General features: G+C 37.3%; 1 protein-coding gene across 1 annotated transcript in view; it reads right to left on the reverse strand.

Moving 5' to 3' along the window:
* The window catches only part of ALX4 (ALX homeobox 4), a 124860-nt gene extending 102778 nt beyond the window's left edge, over positions 1–22082 (reverse strand). Inside the window, exon 1 of the mRNA XM_066583469.1 lies at positions 21380–22082. Coding sequence (XP_066439566.1) covers positions 21380–21761 — 382 coding nt within the window. The 5' untranslated portion in view covers positions 21762–22082. The remainder of the gene's footprint in view (positions 1–21379) is intronic.
* Positions 22083–22337: the final 255 nt, after the last annotated feature.

A 22337-nucleotide genomic window follows, 5' to 3' on the forward strand; every position in this document is an offset into this window, starting at 1 on the left:
AGATAGATAGATAGATAGATATGAGATAGATAGATAGATAGATAGATAGATATGAGATAGATAGATAGATAGATAGATAGATATGAGGTAGATAGATAGATAGATAGATATGAGATAGATAGATATGTGATAGATAGATATGTGATAGATAGATATGTGATAGATAGATATTAGATAGATAGATAATAGATATAAGATAGATAGATATGGGATAGATAGATAGATAGATAGATATGAGATAGATAGATAGATAGATAGATAGGAGATAGATAGATAGATAGATAGATAGATAGATAAGAGATAGATAGATAGATAGATATGAGATAGATATATAGATAGATATGAGATAGATAGATAGATATGAGGTAGATAGATAGATAGATAGATAGATAGATAGATAGATAGATATGAGATAGATAGATATGTGATAGATAGATATGTGATAGATAGATAGATATTAGATAGATAGATAGATAATAGATATAAGATAGATAGATATGGGATAGATAGATAGATAGATATGAGATAGATAGATAGATAGGAGATAGATAGATAGATAGATAAGAGATAGATAGATAGATATGAGATAGATAGATAGATAGATATGAGATAGATAGATAGATAGATGATAGATAGATATGAGATAGATAGGAGATAGATAGATAGATATGAGATAGATAGATAGATATGAGATAGATAGATAGATATGAGATAGATAGATAGATAGATATGAGATAGATAGATAGATATGGGATAGATAGATAGATAGATAGATAGATAGATAGATAGATAGATAGATAGATAGATACATGTAGTAGTATATAGCCCTATAAGGCTGTATCTACCATACATGGGTGAGAGTGATGTAGGAGTGAAGTCTGTTGCAGATAAATGTTGGAATCTGTGTCAAAATCCGTCCCTGTGGTGTAATGCGTAAACTCCCCAGCGATTCTGCTACATGTCAACGTACCCTTACAATAATTTTTTACATAAATTGGGTATTGCATCAGTTAGTCATCAATACCACATATATACAAATGATATATAAATGAAAATTAAAAGCGATACACGTCGACATTTAAAAATTCATATTAAATTAGTAAGTCTCATAAATTTCTCAAAAACTCAAACTATTTTTGAAATGTGCTTCCAGAATAAAGTAAACAAGTGGAAATATGTATCTGATGAGAAATCAGTACAACAGGTGTGAACATTTTTGTCATACAGAAGTTGAAAAAAGGAAAAAAAACTGAAATTGCAAAACATTTTTTCAATTTTGGTGTTTTTCATAAATATACGCAGATTGTATCGATCTACTTTTGCCACCTAAATAAAGTACAATACGTGACGAAAAAACAGTGTCAGGATTACCTGGATGTGTAAGACCTTTACAGAGTGAGTCTCCATTAAAGTGACATATGCCAGATTTCCAATACTTGGCCAGATGATTAACCCCTTCCTGTTACACCTATGACTGTATGCATCCTGACTACACATACCCCATGCAGTTAGCATTTGTATAGTCGTCCACAGTCTCTGCTGTGTATGGAGTGTGCTCGGGAGCCAAACCTGCTTCATACATGGCGGGTATCGACATCTGCCGGCAACAGCTGTAATCATATAGATTACCATTCAGATCTGTTAACCCTGTAAGTGCTGCTGTCACTTCTGACAGCAGCATTTAAATGTTCGGATTGGGATTCAAATGTTTCAAACAGTCCGGCAGTAAAAAGATCGCAGGGGTGCCATCTGGGTGTCATGGCGGCCTGGGTCCCCTGTGCTGCCATGATCATTTGTCTATTAAACGTACCTGTGGCATGTCTTTAATAAGCAGGCTGTTAAAATACAGTATAATGCAATATTATAGTATTGCATTATACTGTGTAAGCAGTTAGACAATCACAAGTTCAAATCCCCTATGGGGACTAATAAAAAAGTCAAGATAAGTAAAATAAATGTAAAATAAAGATTTCTGTAATTGTAAAAATAACAAATTTTAAAAAGTAAAAAACAAAAAACCTTTACCACGTTTTTGCATCCAAAACAAATAAAAATTAAAAAACCCTGTATAGCTACATCTGTAATGGTCCAATTTAGTAAAATATCATGTTATTAATCCTGCATGATTAGCTCTGCCAGAGGAAAAATATACAATGGCAGAGTTGCGCTTTTTTGTTCACTTCACTTCAAGAATAAAGTGAATAAAAAGCAATCAAAAAGTCTTACGTTCCCCAAAATGGTCCCATTACAAACTACGGGTCATCCTGCAAGAAAGGAGCCCTCAGACAGCCCTAGCAACTCACAATCTTAAATTTATAGGGGGCTTTCTTTTTTTTTTTTAAGTATTTCCATATAAAAAAACGACATCAATTTGGTATTGCTGAATTTGTACAGACCCACAGAATAAAGACGACATGTCATTTCTACTGCACCATGAATCCCGTAAACATAACCCCCCCTCAAAATGGTGCAGTTGTGGTCTTTTCCTCACTTCACCCCACTAAGAAATTTTTGAAAGTCTTTCAATACAATCTGTGGTACATTCAATGGTACCGTGTTTCCCCGAAAATAAGACAGTGTCTTATATTAATTTTTGTTCAAAAAGGTTTAACTTTTTTACATGTATAGCTGCCTGGACACTATTTAAATTGACTTTTTACATGAACTGTTAGCAGGGCTTAATTTTGGAGTAGGGCTTATATTTCAAGCATCCTCAAAAATCCTGAAAAATCATTTTGCATCCTCAAAAATTCTGGAAAATCATGCTATGTCTTATTTTCAGGGAAACGGGGTAGCATGGAAAAATATAGGTCATCCCACAAAAGCCCTCATATAGATATGTTATCTGAAAAATAAAAAAACTATTATATTTTAAACGTGGGAATACCAGAAATACTGAATGTGACCTGGACAAAGGAGTATCAATGACTCTTGCTCCTGAAAGGGTTAAGGCTCCAACAGGTTTGGTCTTGAAGCAGTTAATTATAGAGGATTATAGCTGTATGATTATTATCATTGCTAATTATATTACTTTATTGTTTGATTCTTAGATTTTATGTTATTTCATTGCAGTGTTAAAGGAGATGTCCCGCGCCGAAACGGGTTTTTTTTTTTTTAAACCCCCCCCCCGTTCGGCGCGAGACAACCCCGATGCAGGGGTTAAAAAAACCACCCGCACAGCGCTTACCTGAATCCCGGCGGTCCGGTGACTTGGCCATCGGAGGCCAAAAATTAGTCGGCACCATGGAGACGAGGACGCCAGCAACGGAGCAGGTAAGTAAAAAACTTTTTATAACTTCTGTATGGCTCATAATTAATGCACAATGTATATTACAAAGTGCATTATTATGGCCATACAGAAGTGTATAACCCCACTTGCTGCCTCGGGACATCTCCTTTAATGTTGTCTCTCATATCATTATTTTTTTTGGTTATTACCTGATTTGTACTTTTATTTTTCAGTAATTTTTAGAATTATATCATTAAAATAAATTGGCATTGACTTCTGTTCATCGTTATTGTTCATTTCGAGTTATTATCGTTCTTCTGCAGTTATTTAATATCTAGAATTCCTCTGATTTTTCCCTTCTGGTAGCGGTCGGCTTATTGATCATCATTCGCACTCCTGTAATATTCTGTAGATTTTACTTTTTACTATATAAACAGGAATTTCCTGTTATTAAAACTTAAGAAAATGTTATTTTTTATTTTCTTTCTTAACAGGAAAGAACAGCCGGAATCAGTTTTTTAAAAAAATGTCTTAAAAGCACGAGGCCATCAGAGGGATCAGGAGGAGCAGGGAGGCTATTGAGTTAGGGAAACTCTATATCCAAACCAGATCACCCCCTAATAAAAACAGATTGCGGGTAACCAGATTGCATCAGGCTTCACGCCAAACCAGAAGGGGTAAGAGAAATTACAGCAGACGCTGGTAGTGGTAACAAGATATATATATATATACCTTCCCTGCGTGTACATGACACCTCTCTGAAAACAAGCTCAATCCTATGGAGGCCATAATATTGTGCCAACTCAATACCAGGGATTTACATTCTCATAAAGGGAAAGAAAACATTGTCAACTCTTTGAAATAATCTCCAGAGGCTGAGAGGCAGGTGTCTATCCATCTCATATCTATCTATCTATCTATCTATCTATCTATCTATCTATCTCATATCTATCTATCTATCTATCTATCTATCTATCTATCTATCTCATATCTATCTATCTCATATCTATCTATCTCATATCTATCTATCTATCTATCTATCTCATATCTATCTATCCATCTCATATCTATCTATCTATCTTATATCTATCCATCTCATATCTATCTATCTATCTATCTATCTATCTATCTATCTATCTATCTATCTATCTATCTATCTCATATCTATCTATCTATCTATCTATCTATCTATCTCATATCTATCTATCTCATATCTATCTATCTATCTATCTATCTATCTATCTATCTATCTATCTATCTATCTATCTATCTATCTCATATCTATCTATCTATCTCATATCTATCTATCCATCTCATATCTATCTATCTATCTATCTTATATCTATCCATCTCATATCTATCTATCTATCTCATATCTATCTATCTATCTATCTATCTATCTATCTATCTATCTATCTTATATCTATCCATCTCATATCTATCTATCTATCTATCTCATATCTATCTATCTATCTATGTATCCATCTCATATCTATCTATCTATCCCATATCTATCTATCTATCTATCTATCTATATATCTCACATCTATCTATCTATCTATCTATCTCATATCTATCTATCTCATATCTATCTATCTATCTATCTATCCATCTCCTATCTATCTAGCTCCTATCTATCTATCTATCTATCTATCTATCCCATATCTATCTATCTATCTCTCATATCTATCTATCCATCTATCTCATATCTATCTATCTATCTATCTATCTATCTATCTATCTATCCATCTATCTCCTATCTATCTATCTATCTATCCATCTATCTCATATCTATCCATCTATCTCATATCTATCTATCTATCTCCTATCTATCTATCTATCTATCTATCTATCTATCTATCTATCTATCCCATATCTATCTATATATCCATCTATCTCATATCTATCTATCCATCTCATATCTATCTATCCATCTCATATCTATCTATCTATCTATCTATCTATCTATCCATCTCATATCTATCTATCTCCTATCTATCTATCTATCTATCTATCTATCTATCTATTTATCTATCTATCTATCTATCTATCTATCTATCTATCTATCCCATATCTATCTATCTATCTATCTATCTCATATCTATCTATCTATCTATCCATCTCATATCTATCTATCTCCAATCTATCTATCTATCTATCTATCTATCTATCTATCTATCTATCTATCTATCTCATATCTATCTATCTATCTATCTATCTATCCATCTCATATCTATCTATCCATCTCATATCTATCTATCTATCTATCCATCTCATATCTATCTATCTATCTCATATCTATCTATCTATCTATCTATCTATCTATCTATCTATCTATCTATGTATCCATCTCATATCTATCTATCTATCCATCTCATATCTATCTATCTATCTATCTATCTATCTATCTATCTATCTATCTCATATCTATCTATCTCATATCTATCCATGTATCTATCTCATATCTATCTATCTATCTATCTCATATCTATCTATCTATCTATCTATCTATCTATCTATCTATCTATCTATCTATCTATCTATCTATCTATCTATCTATCTATCTATCTATCTATCTATCTATCTATCTATCTGATGAAGTGGTGCCCTTTGCAGCAGCTCTCTATTTTGGCTAATATAGGGAGGAACCCATTAGGCCCCCTCCTATATTAGATCCATATGCCCTAACAGAAAATATGAAAGGGGTTGTCTAAATCAGATAACCCCTTGAAGGCCCAGGGGCTGAGAATGACTGCCAAATCTGGAGAAGGTGGAGGTAGTGGAGAGACAGCTATTCCTCCGTGTATGCCGCGCTCCATGGGATTTTTTTATGCGCCCATTATTTAACCGTAAACGCGATTATTTATGAATGATGCTGTAGGATTGGGAGGGATGACGTCTCACTGCTTATGGTCACCATAATAATTCACTTAGTCGAGGCGTGTGATGTAAGCAGCGCACGTAGCTTCTATATCAGTGTCGCGGAGCTCTAGTGTTTCCTTTAGGTTTGGGAGCTGCGATAATTGTTGTCCCTGCAGTTGTATGTAAGACCGCAGATTATACGACAAACTCCGCTGAGCTGCATCTGTATGTTTCATTATAGCATATATCTATGCATTGTTCTCACCCATGTAAATAGAGCCTCATGATGTTCTGCAACAGCTGAGGTGTATAATTATGATGTTCTGCAGCAATTAAGTTGTGCATTATGTTATTCTGCAGCAGCTTAGGTGTGTGCTGCGATGTTCTGCAGCAGCTGAGATGTGCATTATGATGTCCCGTAGCGGCTGAGGTGTGTAGTATGATGTTTTGCAGCAGCTGGGGCATGCACTATGATGTTCTGCAGAAGCCGAGATATGTAGTATGATCTATAGCAGCTTTAAGTGTGTGGTGTGATGTCGTACAGTAGCTGAGATGTGTAGCATGATGTTCTGCAGCAGCTGAGGTGTGTAGTATGATCTGCAGAGGCAGAGGTGTGTAATATGATGTTCTGCAGCAGCTGAGGTGGTATATTATGATGTTCTGTAGCAGTTAAGTTGTGCAATATGTTATTCTCCAGGAGCTTGGGTGTGTTCTATGATGTTTTGCAGCAGCTAAGATGTGCAGTATGATTTTCTGTAGTGGCTGAGTTGTGTAGAATGATGTTCTGCAGCAGCTGAGGTGTGTAGTATAATTTTTTGCAATGGATTAGTTGTGCAGTAGGATGTTCTGCAGCAGCTGAGGTGTGTAAGGGGATTATCTTCAGTGGCTGAGGCATACAGTATGATGTTCTGCAGCAGCTGAGGTGTTTATTATGATGTTCTGCAGCAGCTGAGGTGTGTAATGTGATTTTCTACAGCGGCTGAGGTATACAGTATGATGTTCTGCAGAAGCTGAGGTATGTACTGTGATCTGCAGCAGCTGAGGTATGTACTGTGATCTGCAGTGGTATGTAGTGTGATGTTCTTCTGCAGTTGAGGTTAGCATTATGATGTTCAGTAGCAGCCGTTGTATGTAGTATGATGTGCAGCAGGTGAGGTGTGTAGTATGATGTTCTGCAGCAGCTAAGGTATGCACTACAGTGTTCTGCAGCAGCTGAAGTGTGTATTATGATCTGCAGCAGATGAGGTGTATAGTATGATGTTCTGCAGCACCTGAGGCAGGGGCGTAACTATAAAGGGTGCAGGGGATGCGGTTGCACCCGGGCCCAGGAGCCTTAGGGGGCCCATAAGGCCTCTCCTCTCCATATAGGGAGCCCAGTACTATGAATAAAGCATTAAAGTTGGGGGCCCTGTTACAGGTTTTGCATTGGGGCCCAGAAGCTTCAAGTCTCTGTGCAGCATGGTTTAGGTATAGGTACAGGTACAGATAGAGGGGGGGGGGGGGGCAGCTCACCTTTTGCATCAGGGCCCCTGAGCCTTTAGTTACGCCCCTGACCTGAAGTGTGCACTACGGTGTTCTGCAGCACCTGAAGTGTGTAGTGTGATCTGCAGCAGATGAGGTGTATAGTATGATGTTCTGCAGCAGCTGAGGTGTGCACTATGGTGTTCTGCAGCAGCTAATATAGCAGCTGAAGTGTATATTTTGATGTTCTGAGGCTGCTGGTACAAAACTGTATAATACACACACCAGAGACAGAAAACCTTTTTTTTTTAAGACAACGGGAACACTATACTGTATGTCACTTAATCATTGGCTGGCACAGGAGAAGGAATTTCTTACAAAAGTGATTTGTGACAGGAAGAGATAAGTAGCGCCTATGTAATGCCACTCATCTCTACATAATCATGAGCTTCTGACATCGGAATGCCATGTTTATACAAATATTATTTACACAACTGCCTACGGACATTTCCCGCTGTCATGTATATTATATGTATCCAGTACTTTATGTAGAATTTACAATGTAACTCGATATTTGTATATTAAACATGTTACGTTACAAAGTATCATCATGTGTACATTTGTTTGCTACAACAAAACATACTATGGAATGTACGTATGATACAGTGTAACGAGATATGATTCACACATGTGATATGATGCAATTTAGGATGCCGCTCTTCTAGTAACTTTTTTCTCCTCTTTTCCAGTGTAAGGGTGCGTTCAGACGTAGCTGATTTGCTGCAGATTTTGCTGCAGGGGGTGAAATCAGCTGCAGACCTGCACCACAATCTGCAGCAAATCAGTTATGAGTGAACCCTAAGGCTGGGTTCTCATGGGGCGGATTGGTCGCAGCGAAAAACCGCGAGATTTCCACCGGGAGAACCGCTGCTTCAAAACCCGTGGCGGTTTTAAAGCGGCCCGGACGCTCGCTCTTCTGCTGCGGCTGGCGCTCCCATAGAGGAGAGTGCGGCCGCACCGGGGGAAAAAAATGAACATGCTGCGGTCGGCAAATCAGCGCCACAGCGGCGGCTTCTACCGGCTTAGCTGCTGCGGATTTGCCGCCCCGTGAGGATGAGATTTCTGAGAAATCTCGTCCACATGGCTGGCTAATCCAGGGATTAGCGGGCGCATGCGGATTTGCCACAGCGAAATTCCGCACGGAATTTCCGCGGCAAATCCGCCCCGTGTGAACCCAGCCTAAGGCTTCTTTCACATTTACATCAGAAGCTCCGATCGGCACAGACTTGGCATAAAAGTTTGGATGAAATAGCGCAGAATGCTGCACAGTTTTGTGTGGGGAAATGCCAATTTGAATGCCAGAAGCTGGATAGACTCCATTATGGTCCATAGGGCCTGTCTGGCACAGCTCCATTATGTGTTGGTTCTGGCAGTTCCAGTATTTCCATTGCTCACCCCCCATGACAAATGCAACAAAAATGCATCAAATGTATTCAATGTTGCAACTTTTAAAGGGTATCTCTAAATATTTCTTCCCCCTGGCTAAGCAGCAAGCCTTGCCCACTTTTCCAGGCACTTTTAGGGACCTTTCACATGGGACGGAATTAGTCCATATGGGTGTTTCTGCGCCACAATGTTATTCCTATGGGGCCTGATTTCTGCACCTGCTAAAATCCGAGCGTCTTTACTTCGAAAACACAAGATTAAATTCTGCTCCCGAAAAGCTTTCTGCTACAAAATGAAGGGCGTCTTGTTGCTGCAGATTTCTAACATCCAGGAGATGTAATTCCAAAATCAAAGCCTGCATAAAAAAAATCAGCAAGACGTTCCGTAAAACATATTTCACAGTTAAGAAGGTACCAAAATCTGCAACAGCGCTGCGTCCTGCGGACAATTCCGTCTTGTGTGAAAGGTCCCTAAGGTGTATTCATATAGGCAAGTGCAATACGGGTCCGTAAAACTTGGATCAATGTCACGCTTGTAAAGGTGCGATTTTCGCTGTATTTGCAATGGATTTTGTGCAAAAAAAACCCAAAACATTGCATCACATTGCCGCACGCGTAATTTTTATGCGTGTTTTTCCTGCGAGTGAAAATCCTATATTGTTTCACTGAGAAAAATACTTTCTTTGTTATCTCCCCCCCCCCCCCCCCGCACTGTCATTTTCATTTTTACAAAATTTGTGATAGTTACAGAGACTTTTCCTCTTATTTTCAGTTTTTTGTTAATGTTTTTTTTTCCTCGTCCCTGAAGTAGCTTCGGTGTGACTCTCCTGAAACTTTTGCTGCGCCTCTGTGTTGTGCTGACTAGATTCTTTCTACTATTTAAATTGTTTGCCCTGCTGGGTTCAATATGCTCCCAGACCTCGAGGGGGTGAACGGTCTTACTCAAATTTACATTATGGCTCACAATACGGTCGGGTTGAATTGTGCATGAGCGATACAGTTCCTAATCTCGTCTTTATGTATACCTTGTGTGAGCGCATATGGAATACATATCTCCTGCTAGTAGTCACATACAGATGTACGCAGGGTTTGGGATAGTGAATGAGTGCAGGTGGTTCACGAAGTAAAAAGTTGTGAGATTAAAGTTTATGATCTTCAAATCCTTCTGTTTGATGCAAACAATTACAATTACAGTGATGCAGTAAAGGCTGCAATGATCCGCACTGGGAACGGCGACGTTACTTATCATCAATAATAACCGGGAATTATAGGCGAGCTGAAAAAGGGAGCGCAAACTAATAGGGTGGAAATGTATCGGGTCCTGAAAGATAAGGGCAGGGTTTAATGGCAGAAATGCAAGTTTCAAGTATTGTATAATATTATTATTGTATTATTTTGACAATTGCATAAAAATGTTTACGTATTAGGGAAATGATGATACATGTTATGATAATACTGCGCATCATTTTTAGTTATTGGCTTATTTTTAATATTTGTGATGTTTATAGCATATAGTATATTTCACACACTATTATCACTATAGGATAGATGGATGGATGGATGGATAGATAGATAGATAGATAGATAGATAGATAGATAGATAGATAGATAGATAGATAGATAGATAGATAGATATGAGATAGATAGATAGATAGATATGAGATAGATAGTATATAGACAGATATGAGATAGATAGATAGATAGATAGATAGATAGATAGATAGATAGATATGAGATAGATAGTATATAGACAGATATGAGATAGATAGACAGATAATATATTAATAGATAGATAGATGGATACACAGATAATATATTAATAGATAGATAGATAGATGGATAGACAGATAATATATTAATAGATAGATAGATAGATAGATACAGACAGATATGAGATAGACAGATAATATACTAATAGATAGATAGATTAATAAACTTTATGTCTCTTCCGCTCTGTTTATATCTGCATTTGGGTTGCTGTTTTTTTTTTTTTGCTCCATTATGGTAGCAGGAAAACGGAATCCCGTCATAGAACAGATCCATTCCACGACAGTGTCGAATGGCTCTCATTGACTATTATTGGGTCCATCCTGCTTCCATCTTGCCCTCCAGCATCTTTCTGTATGTAATCATGCAGCATGCTGCACTATGTCATCCACGTTTTATAGAGCAGTCTTTGTCGGAGCCTCCTACACTGATGTTTAAATAGCCCTATATTGTATGATAAGTGGAAACATAAAGTTTATGTTTGCAGAAGAAAGTTTAGCGAAGTTTCCTTCTCTAACTGGAACATTTTCTCTTTAGATATTTTTATGGTAAAAAGAAAAAAATAATGGAAAAAATAACAAAATACGAATGAAAAAAACCCCACTAAATTAATGCGACACTTTGATCCTCTTGTACCAGATAAATCTTCTAAAATAATTACAAAAAAGTATTTAAAACTCATTGTAGAAAATGTCGTCCGTGTCACTGATGAAATCCAACATATTATAAGAACTGCTCTGATTCCTGTGATATTTCGAAAGATGACGCAAGCAATATGATATTTGGTGATGTAATTAATACTTGATGTGGTGGAATCAGTTGTCAGAATGAATTAAAAGAATGAAATGTACTAGGTTACATAAAATAGCGCCCCCCCCCCCCCAACCTGTGACTCTCCAGATGTTACAAAACTACAACTCTCAGCATGACCCAATTGCCGCAGGCTCTTATGGTTTCTCAACAGCTGGAGAGCCCCGAGTTGGAGACCATTAGTCTACATTTTAATGTCACCACGATCAAAACCCAAAAAGTTTCAAAAAGACTGGCGTGCGTACGAGCTTTGTAAAGCGAAATAAAAAATATTTGCAAACGTTTCGAATTTTACTATCACTTATTAGGAATTCCCTTCCTTTACTTTCTACCATAACTAAAAAAATAGATCTAAAGTAAAAATCGACTTTAGAAGAAATTCAAAAACAACTTTTCCCCCTTAGTTTACATTTTATATACATTATTTGCCATTTGGTTGTCTCAGTATTCATTAATGTAATCAGAATGCACTTGTTTTATAGGATCCATCATAAATAGCACTATCTACTGTCTATATGTATACACCCCCATGTATAGGACATATATAGGATCTGTCAACACGCAGTATTCACTTTTATGGGACTCAGTTTGATGTCAAACTTCATTAGTCAATCAGTCCAGAAACGTGTGTGTTTGGGGCTTGGGCGACCTCTTGGGTCCTCTAAATGCTCCGGGTCCAAAAACAGCCCTCGTTTTTAATAAAACAGTATCCTTTTGGATGCTCACGTGAATGTCTGGGAACTGCGGTATGTTATGGCATTACTTTTTTTTTATCAGGTTTTGGACTGTACAAGGCTGAAATCCCCCAGTTTTGTATGTAATATTTGGTGGGTTTGTGGGTCCAGCTTTTGGTTCACCCTTTTTAGCACAAAGATCATAAAAGAAACATAACGCACAAAGGAAGGGCTCATATGTTTCCCCCTATTTTGTCTCCACACCAAACTCAGTCTAAAATACAAAAACAGCACAAATTCTGCTTCTGATGCTTTAACCAAAAGTTTTCAGTGTTTTTATGCGCTCGTAAAAGTCTTTTCGGTGGCGTTTTCTATTTTGCTACATTAGTAAATACTTGTAACTTCTGTTTCTGTCATTTTTCAAGTCCTATAGAGAAATCTGTTGGAAAAATGCCAGGAAAAATCCAGAACGTGCTGCATTTCGAAAAATCACCACAAACTGAAATGTAGTAAGTTTGCTTTTTCACGATACGGCCGATGAGCGTATAAAAACACGTCCCTAACATGAATCCGTATTACGCAAGTCTTTCAAAACACGTTACTTCCCCATGTCAGCAATTCTTCATCCGTATTTCCATCCATATTTGTATTCATTTCAATGGGCAAACAGTGATCTGTAGCTGCCCAAAAGGAGAGAATACAAACAACATGGAGATAAAAACACAAAAAATAAAGCAGGCTGTGTTTTTGAAAAATGTCCATAAAATAATGCGGCCATGTGATTAACCCCGTAGATCTACATTAGCTTCGTATTACAGTCGCCTCAACGAGGAACTAAAATATGATATGCTCGTCTCAAATCAGCTTAAAGGTGGGCGGCCGATCCGTCCAATCTGGGGTTTTGTTTTTAGTTCTTCGGAGCTTAATATTAGTTTACATTGAACAGAAATGAATGGAATCTCCAACGGGTAGAAATGTGTCGAAACAAAAAAAAAACTAAAATAAAATCTATATGCAATTAAAAAAAACATAGAATGAAAGAAATCTTATTAGAAAAAAAGTCCGGCTGCAACAAAAAGAAACAAAAAGTAATACAAAAATGTATAATTAATAAAAAAGTGTAAAGACAGAGCAGAGCAAAGCTAATAGATCCCACTTACTTCTGTCGAGATAGCGGTCGCAGGCACAACGATATTTCATGTGCTGCGGCAGATCATAAAGAAGATCTTGATGATAATTAACAAGCATATGGTCTAGAAATTATTACATGCGGCCAATTGAAATATTTAGGATTTTCCAGCCCTGAATGATTTTACATTGTTTTTAGCAATTGATTTGGGTTTATAGTCAGATTGGTTAATTTTTCCATTTCAAAAATTACTAAAAAAAATTCCTCTTAGCTCCATACTTGTTTTTTGTTTTTTTTGGCAATATGTCTTTTGATTACTGCAAACTGTGACTTGGATCCTTTCACTGCTCTATCATCCATTTTCGCTAAAAATCTCCTGTCTGAATGTTACGTCAAAGAAGGCAAGATGGTGGTGGTGGGGTGTTCTCCCCCCGGATAGTTAAGACTACCCTGTTTCCCTGAAATAAGACATACCCTGAAAATAAGACATAGCATGATTTTCCAGAATTTTTGAAGATGCAAAATGATTTTTCAGGCTTTTTGAGGATGCTTGAAATATAAGCCCTACTCCACAATTAAGCCCTGCTGACAGTTAATTAAAAAAGGCAATTTAAATAGTGTCCAGGCAGCTATACATGTAAAAAAGTTAAACCTTTTTGAACAAAAATTAATATAAGACACTGTCTTATTTTCGGGGAAATGCAGTAATTTCAGACGAGTGTATAAAAACACGTCCATAATACGAATCTGTATTATGCAAGTGTTTCAAAAGACATTCCAACCGTATCTCATCAATTAATAATCCGTATTTGCCTTGTATTTTTAATTAATTTCTATTGGGCAAATACAGATTAGTTTTCACCCAGTAGAAAAGAATACAAATTCTGAAACAATTATGCAAAAATAAAGCATTTTTGAATGCAGCCATATGATCATCCCTATAGATTTATATTATGGTTCCCTCAAAATGGACCTAATGCAGAGCGAAAAATCCGCTTGTCCGAAAGTGGCCCCCGTGACTATTACCGTATGCTACATATAATATCCATGTTAGATGGGGAATCAAGAAAGGGTTCCTGAAACATGGAAGATCCCGTCCAGCTCCAATACCCAGCAAAGAAATGGGAAAAATCTAGATTTGTTGGGTGATTGACATCAGCACAGAGGGGACAAGCTGATGTGACAATACATGTCTCTGCTACATCAACCCCCTGATAATGCTGAGGCGGCAAAAACATTTTTAACAATTTTGGTAAAATTTTATTTAATACATAATTCCTCATATATAAATAGTGTAATTGTTCCGATCCCACTCATTTCTATGGGATACATAATTGCCTCTGTTGGTATCAGGGCTTCAGTCTGCCACCTTTGACGTTAATGGGAAAAACAGATCCGAAACGAGTTTTCAAATCAAACTGGAAAAAAAAACTAATGATGCAAATTGATGTTCTGCTGTTCATCACTTGTCCCATCCGTTTACTTGTAAAAACACAAAAAGAAATGACCCCCGCCGCCATTGCGCGCCATGCATCGACTCCTAGTCCGCCTTCAGACAAGCGTATTTCAGGTCTGTATTTGGTTCATTTTTAGTGAAACGCAATATGAAGCTATTGTAGCTCTATGTATCTATTCACATGGGCGTGTTTTTCATGGTTTTTTTTTAGACGCAGCACGGCCTGTTTTTTGCGTATTTGCATCCGTATTGCTATTCTTTTCTTTTGGGTTAAATATGGATCAGTATTTGCACACTAGAAAATAAAATCTACGAAGGCAAATACTGATGCGTGCGGTTGTGATGTCATCGGAAGCACATCCAGAACACAGATCTGCATTACGGACGTATTTCCATGAGCGTGTCTGAAACGACCCTAGTATAATATGATCAATATCAACGGCTTATTTGATAACTGAGAGCATTTGTTAACATATTAATTCAGGTTTCTGAAGTTTTGTATGATTGGCCCCAAATAGGAAAGTGACACTCATGGTGATGTCATTGCTCCCATTAGAAGCCTTCAGTAAGAGTTGGTGATCATTTTGAGCAGTGCAATAGGAAGAAAGTATTAAAATACTACTGCAACTACTACTAGTACTATATTACTGCTACTACTGCCACAACTGCTATTACTGCAACTACTACTATACTGCTACTACGGCAACTACTATCATACTACCACTACTATACTATTACTATACTATCACTGCTACTACGGCAACTACTATCATACTACCACTACTATACTATTACTATACTATCACTGCTACTACTGCAACTACTACTAGTACTATATTACTACTACTGCCGCAACTACTAGTACTATACTACTACTATATTACTACTACTATACTGCTACTACGGCAACTACTATCATACTACCACTACTATACTATTACTATACTATCACTGCTACTACTGCAACTACTACTAGTACTATATTACTACTACTGCCACAACTACTAGTACTATATTACTACTACTGCCGCAACTGCTATTACTGCAACTACTACTATATTACTACTACTATACTGCTACTACGGCAACTACTATTACACTACCACTACTATACTATTGCTATACTGCTACTGCAACTACTACTATATTCCTACTACTCTACTGCTACTACTATTACACTACCACTACTATTCTATTGCTATACCACTACTGCAACTACTAATATATTAATACTACTATACTGCTACTACGGCAACTACTATTACACTACCACTACTATACTACTGCTGCAACTACTACTATATTGCTACTACTACTGCAACTACTACTACTGTAACTACTACTGTATTGCTACTACTACTACTACTACTATTATACTACTAGTACTATATTACTATTACTGTAACAACTACCATATTACTACTATTGCAACTACTACTACTATACTACTAGTACTATATTAGTACTCCAACTGCTGCTACTGCAATTACTACTATATTACTACTACTGCGACAACTGCTATTATAGTACCACTACTACTACTGCTGCAATCACTACTATATTACTACTACTATGGCAAATACTATTATACTACTACTATACTGCAATAGCTACTGCTGTATTACTACTAGAATACTACTACTATGCCAACTACTGTTATACTCCCACTACTATACTGCTACTGCTATATGACTACTATCCTACTACAATCATACTACTAATACACTATGAATATCCATACAGCATCACTCTGCAGACCAGCTGAGAGAAACCCCAGCATTTACTACAATTTGTTCCTACTCCGTCTCTCATACAATTGGATTTACAAAACATTTTCCCATTAGAACATTTTTTAAACCTGTTTTAATTAGAAGTGAGAATTATTGTTGATGAGCGCACCACAAAGAGGGCATTTTAGGAGTTTTTCTTCACTTTTAGTGCATTCTTTAGGTCAGTTGCAGTTTTTTTTCTTCTCCCAAAGGCCTCAGTCAGACGGGCGTTTTTATGTGTGTATGTTATTACCTGTGTTTGCGATCTGCAGCTATATAGAACCAATGCTTTTCAATGGCAGCGGTCACATGTCCGATTTTTACATGTGCATACAATGCGCACCTACAAAAGATACAACATATAGGTGGCAATGAGCGTCTTTTTTACGCACGAATGAACACATGTAAAAACCGCCCGTCTGACTGAGCCCCAAAGCAGCGCGCTCCGACGTATATTCACGCAGGCTTTTATTAGTCCTGGGAAATCAGACTGATTTTTTTTTCTTTTGCAGTTTTCATGCGTTTATGTGATTTCTTTCAGCGCAATTTTCATTTGTCTAACCCCCAATTTCTTTGCACGTATAGAAAGACACTTCTTGATTCTTCATGGCATTTATGCATGGAAGTGCAATCTGGTTTTTTTGAGCGTACACAAACTGCAGTGGACGATTTCATCTGGAAATCGGACAAGAATAGGCCATGCTGTCACTTTTTTTACTTGGACTATTTACGGTAGTTGAGTAAAACAAATGCCTGTGTGTCTGCATCCACGCAAGCGAATGTTTTACATTTCTGTCTGATTTCTGACAAATTGTTTTAGTTCAAAAACTGTATCATTTTTGTGAATATACCCTATGGGACCCTTCACACAAGACGCACCTAAAGAAGCAGCGTAATCTGCTGCTGCGGGTTTCTGCTCCATGACCTACATGCGTATATGCGTTTTTTCTTGCCAAACCTTTAGTCTTTACTTACGTCTTCCCGAAACATTCGGCACACGTTAAAGGTCCCTAAATGTCGCCTTTTCTGCAGGCGTTTTCCCGTATACTTGAAACAAGTTTGTAGAAAATGTATGAGAAAAAAAAAACACTTGTAAAACACTCATAAAATTCAGAAGCCAAAAAAGCCACACAACCCCCCCCCCCATACGAATGATAACATAACTATAAATCCCAAGTTCTAAAACATTTGTGATCAGTCGTGTCATACACGAAAAAAAAGGGAAAAATGACTTTCGGACATGAAATAATTACAAGATTATTGTTCATTATTATATTACTTGTATAAATGATAAGAAAAAAAAGTTTTGTGCAATTAATTTAATGATTGTTTTTTCTCTGTGTTCACTGGATAGGGTAACACTATATCAGCGGCGCTGTTTGCGGTGCTGTTCGTTCCGTAGGATTATGTGTTCGTTATCAAGAAATTAACTCCATCATAAAAATACGAAAAATAAAATAAATATAATATTTTTTTAAATCAGTCATAAACCTCTATTTTCGTTACATCTCCTCTCTGTGTTGCAGCACACTTTCCCCATGAAGCTGTCAATGTCTTCTCCGACTTCTTTGTAATCTATAGAAGGCTTTCTGCTGCACTGGAGCACATTTTAGCCTTATAAAAACTGTCTGATCCAAATCCAGAGGGATATATATATTTTTTTTCTTTGTTAGATCGGAAGCAGTTTTCTTGCCCCAATAAATAATCGGAGTCTTTGAAGGACAGATTTAAGGCTACATCCCTCTTTTTGGATGATGTGAGATTATTTTATGGCTGAGTCAGTTAGAGACCTATTAATGAGCGCAGGGGAGGCTGGGAGGACACTGAAACACATAGGAGAGCAGATAATGATTTGCAGTATCTTCATGGATAAGAAATGCTGAAATAAAATCAACATAATTGTATCCATGTGAAGCAGCAATAAATAATCTCACTGCCATTTATTTTCAACCAGACACAACACAATTCCATTGTCCGCACCTTCTACCTGATTGCCATATATTTGACCAGAAGAGGAAGAGTCCACTGGGCTATCAATTGATTTCACCTCTGACCCCCCCTAACTTCTCTGAATCCCAATGCAAAGTTTTAGATATAAAAAGTCTAGTGCTTTAAGAATTATATGAGATACATTGCGCTAATAGCGCAAATCTGAATGCACAATGATACAAATGGGCGCTTTTAAATCGCACAAAATGAGTGTTTCTTAGTGTATGTTCACACAGGCTTTTCCTTGCAAGTCCATAAAAAATTAGACCGATTTTTCATGCAATTTTCACACGATTTTATTGCGTTTCTGTGATTTTTTTGTGCCATTTTCATCCATTTTGCATCCAATTTTTATGCGCGTATGCAAATACAAAAGAGATGCAAATCTTTCCATTATACTTTCTCTGTTTCCTCAACTCCTGGTTTTGGCTTACAAATACTAATGAAAAATACTGACCAAAAACTGAACCTAGAGGTTCTGTACACTTTTTTTCATGGTTACCATAGTTACGTGCAATAAAAATGGGTCACAATCGCATCAAACAAATACAGTCTGTTTTTTTTATTGCACCAATAGACTTGAATGGGTAATTTTCATCCAAAAATCACAACAAAAAAATAAAAAAAAAAATTTGCGAGGACCATTTGTCCTATTAAAAAAAAGGAACATGTGAATAAAATCATTTAAAATAACGTTTTATTTCCATCCGATGTCAGTACAATCTTTTTTTCAGACTGAAATCAGATTGCAAACATTTGTGCGATTATACTGTAATTACAATGAGACATTTTGCAATACAATTGCAAATTGATCCTCTTACCCATGTCCTCACGTTTACCACTGACTCCATCTATCTATCTCATATCTATCTATCTATATAATGTTGCATATAGGTTTTTGCATTTTTGCAGTGAACGTATCATTTTGCATTATCATTGCGCTGCATAGAGCACACAGCGCTAAAACACATGCTCAATAGCGCCGGCAAGGAATCTACAATTCACACCATTGTCCTATAAATTATGTTGCTCCTTTCAAGTTTATGGCTACTAAAATAGTTTTACTGACCCCGAAGGCAAGAGTAGAGCTTGTCTATATACCTCCCTAGGCCAGCAGTAATGCAAACACCGTTTTAGCGTTAGCGCTAGACAGCAGTAGAATAGTAGATCTGACTGATGAACAAGGAATGCGTTTTAGACATAAACCTTTTATATGTACAATTTATATTTTTTTATTGATATGCATTAGTGATCTGCTACTTGTGACTCTCCAGCTGTTGCGAAACTATAACTGTCAAGGCAAGATGAGAATAGTGATTTCGCAATAGCCGAGGAACCTTGGGTGGGAGATCACTGATCTGTAAGATTCACTGCACGCTATATGTAGTGATGTCCTTTTACCTGCTTTGGGTGGATTATATTGACAGGTGTGATGACAAAGTTTGACATTTAGAAGTGAAGTTTAGGAAATGTAGGGAATTCTAGTTTGGCAAGGGCTGGTAAATTGGGAAAACCTATATATATATATATATATATATATATATATATATATATATATATATATAGCCAATATATACCCACACACATGTATATATGTATGTGTGTGTGTATATATATATATATATATATGTGTGTGTGTGTGTGTGTGTGTGTGTGTGTATATATATACCCTATATGTGTACATATATATTCCTACAAAGTATGTATACATTGGAGTTTTAGAGCTTGTCGACGGTGTAGTCGGAGAATTAATTGTTCAGTGTATACCAATAAATCATGGTCTATGGTCTAACGACTCATCCTACTGTTCAATTGGGCAGCTAATCACATTTGCAACATTGTAGCGACTTGATTACACAGGGTCCTATTAAACTAATGCCCACCAACTGCCCGTCAGTCACTTTCCTGATAGACCCATAAACCCCCTTTGCAGCACAGTGACCTTTGTAAATAAGACACAAGCCTCGTCCAGTACAAACACTCTACAGGGTTCTGCTTCTTGAATTACATTTAATCCTCATTAATTTTAAGGACACAATAAGGGACTCTGTAAATGTGTCTAATCCAGGATAAAAGGGCCGTTAAATGAAAGCTGGTGTAAAATTAGTACCCGAGGTAACTTGGGCAAATTAAAAGTTCACAAGGGATTAAACTGATATTATTAGACTGAATAAATAATATCTAAAAATAAAAATGAGTCTCCAGAACGACCATCAACACTGGTAATTACAATCACATCATAACCGGGAGCCGCACTATATATGCGCCTTTTATATTTTAACATTAAATCGAACAGACGTAGGTCTATAGACTTCATTATTACAACCCCTGATGCCCCCAAACTACCACCCCCCATATTTTAAAATTTTTTTTGATTATCCGATGCATTTCAGTTATTTCTCCTCTACCTTTGTCAGGATTACAGCAGAATTTCGGAGCTTCAGAGCTGAATTCAAGCTGAATTGTAAAATTCATTTAAGGAGTTTACTAGAATGATATGGTTCAGCTGAAAATAGAGTAAGAACTATGGAAATGTAAACCTGGCTTCAATATCTGACATTTCTGATTTTTGTAATAAAGCAGATACGGATACTTGCAGGAGGTAGAACTGCTCTTTGCATTACATAAACCTGTCTTCTATTACAGCTTTATATAACACTATCTATCTATCTATCTATCTATCTATCTATCTATCTATCTATCTATCTATCTATCATTATTATTATTTTCTTTTCTCTCTAGCTTGCTAGCTCGCTGGAAATTATGCAAGGATAAGTTGGTCTCTTACCGTAGCAAGAAATAAGGGGATCTCCAGGACTGTCTTGCAGCTTCAGGCTGTCTGTAGGAGATTTGCAGGAACTATTCTGCATGTAGATATGAGACTGCTGTTGTGGCTGACTGTGGTGAGACTGGTACTTAGTGAAGGAACCCTGTTGCTGCTGTTGCTCGCTGGTGTTGCCATCCAAAGACTGGCACTCCTGTTGGAAGGAGCCCCTGGACTTGTCTCCAAAGCCTTGTCCTTTGCTGGCCAGGAAAGCAGGACTAAACTTATCACTGGGCTGGAATGCCCTAAAAGGAGAACTCTGGAGCTCTCTGCCTTGCGTGGCCGGGCTGTAGTAACAATCCATGGCAGTGGCTTCACAATAAGACAAACATGGATCAGCATTCATTCCTAAAATAAAAGGCCCGATGTGTCCTTAATTTTTGGAGGGGCACCAGCTCACTAGGAGTTTCTCCTCTAACTCCCTCCCCCTATACCTCTCCTTTGGTCTCTGGTTTCCTCTCACACAAGTTCTTCTGCTTTGAGTCAATCTCCTTCCTTCTCCAGGGTCTTGCTCTTTCCTTCCCCTCTCTCTGTCTTGTCTTCTTCTCCTCTGTCTCCTTCTCACTCTCTATGCTCTTCCTCTTCCCCCTCACTCTCTCTCCTCCTTCCTCTCTCTGTCTCTGAGAGCTCTTGAGATTTGCACTTGGTACCTTTCTCCTCTTTCAAATACAAGATGCTCCTCACTGTCTCTTCCTCGAACCCAACAATCCTCCTCAGTGAAGTTAATAAGAGGGTGGTGACACAAGAGGGGAGGTGGGGGGTATATGGACCATTAAACTTTCCCCATAAAAAAACCTTTTAGATAAAAATTAGGGACAGAACACATGACAGTAATGGAATTAGGAGGTGAATGTGGAATTGTATGAGGGTTTAGGGTCTGGACACACTTCATTTGCTATGGATTGCTTCTCACTAGAATGAG

Source organism: Eleutherodactylus coqui, chromosome 11 (assembly GCF_035609145.1).
Source record: "Eleutherodactylus coqui strain aEleCoq1 chromosome 11, aEleCoq1.hap1, whole genome shotgun sequence".
In the NCBI taxonomy this organism is placed as follows: Eukaryota; Metazoa; Chordata; class Amphibia; order Anura; family Eleutherodactylidae; genus Eleutherodactylus; species Eleutherodactylus coqui.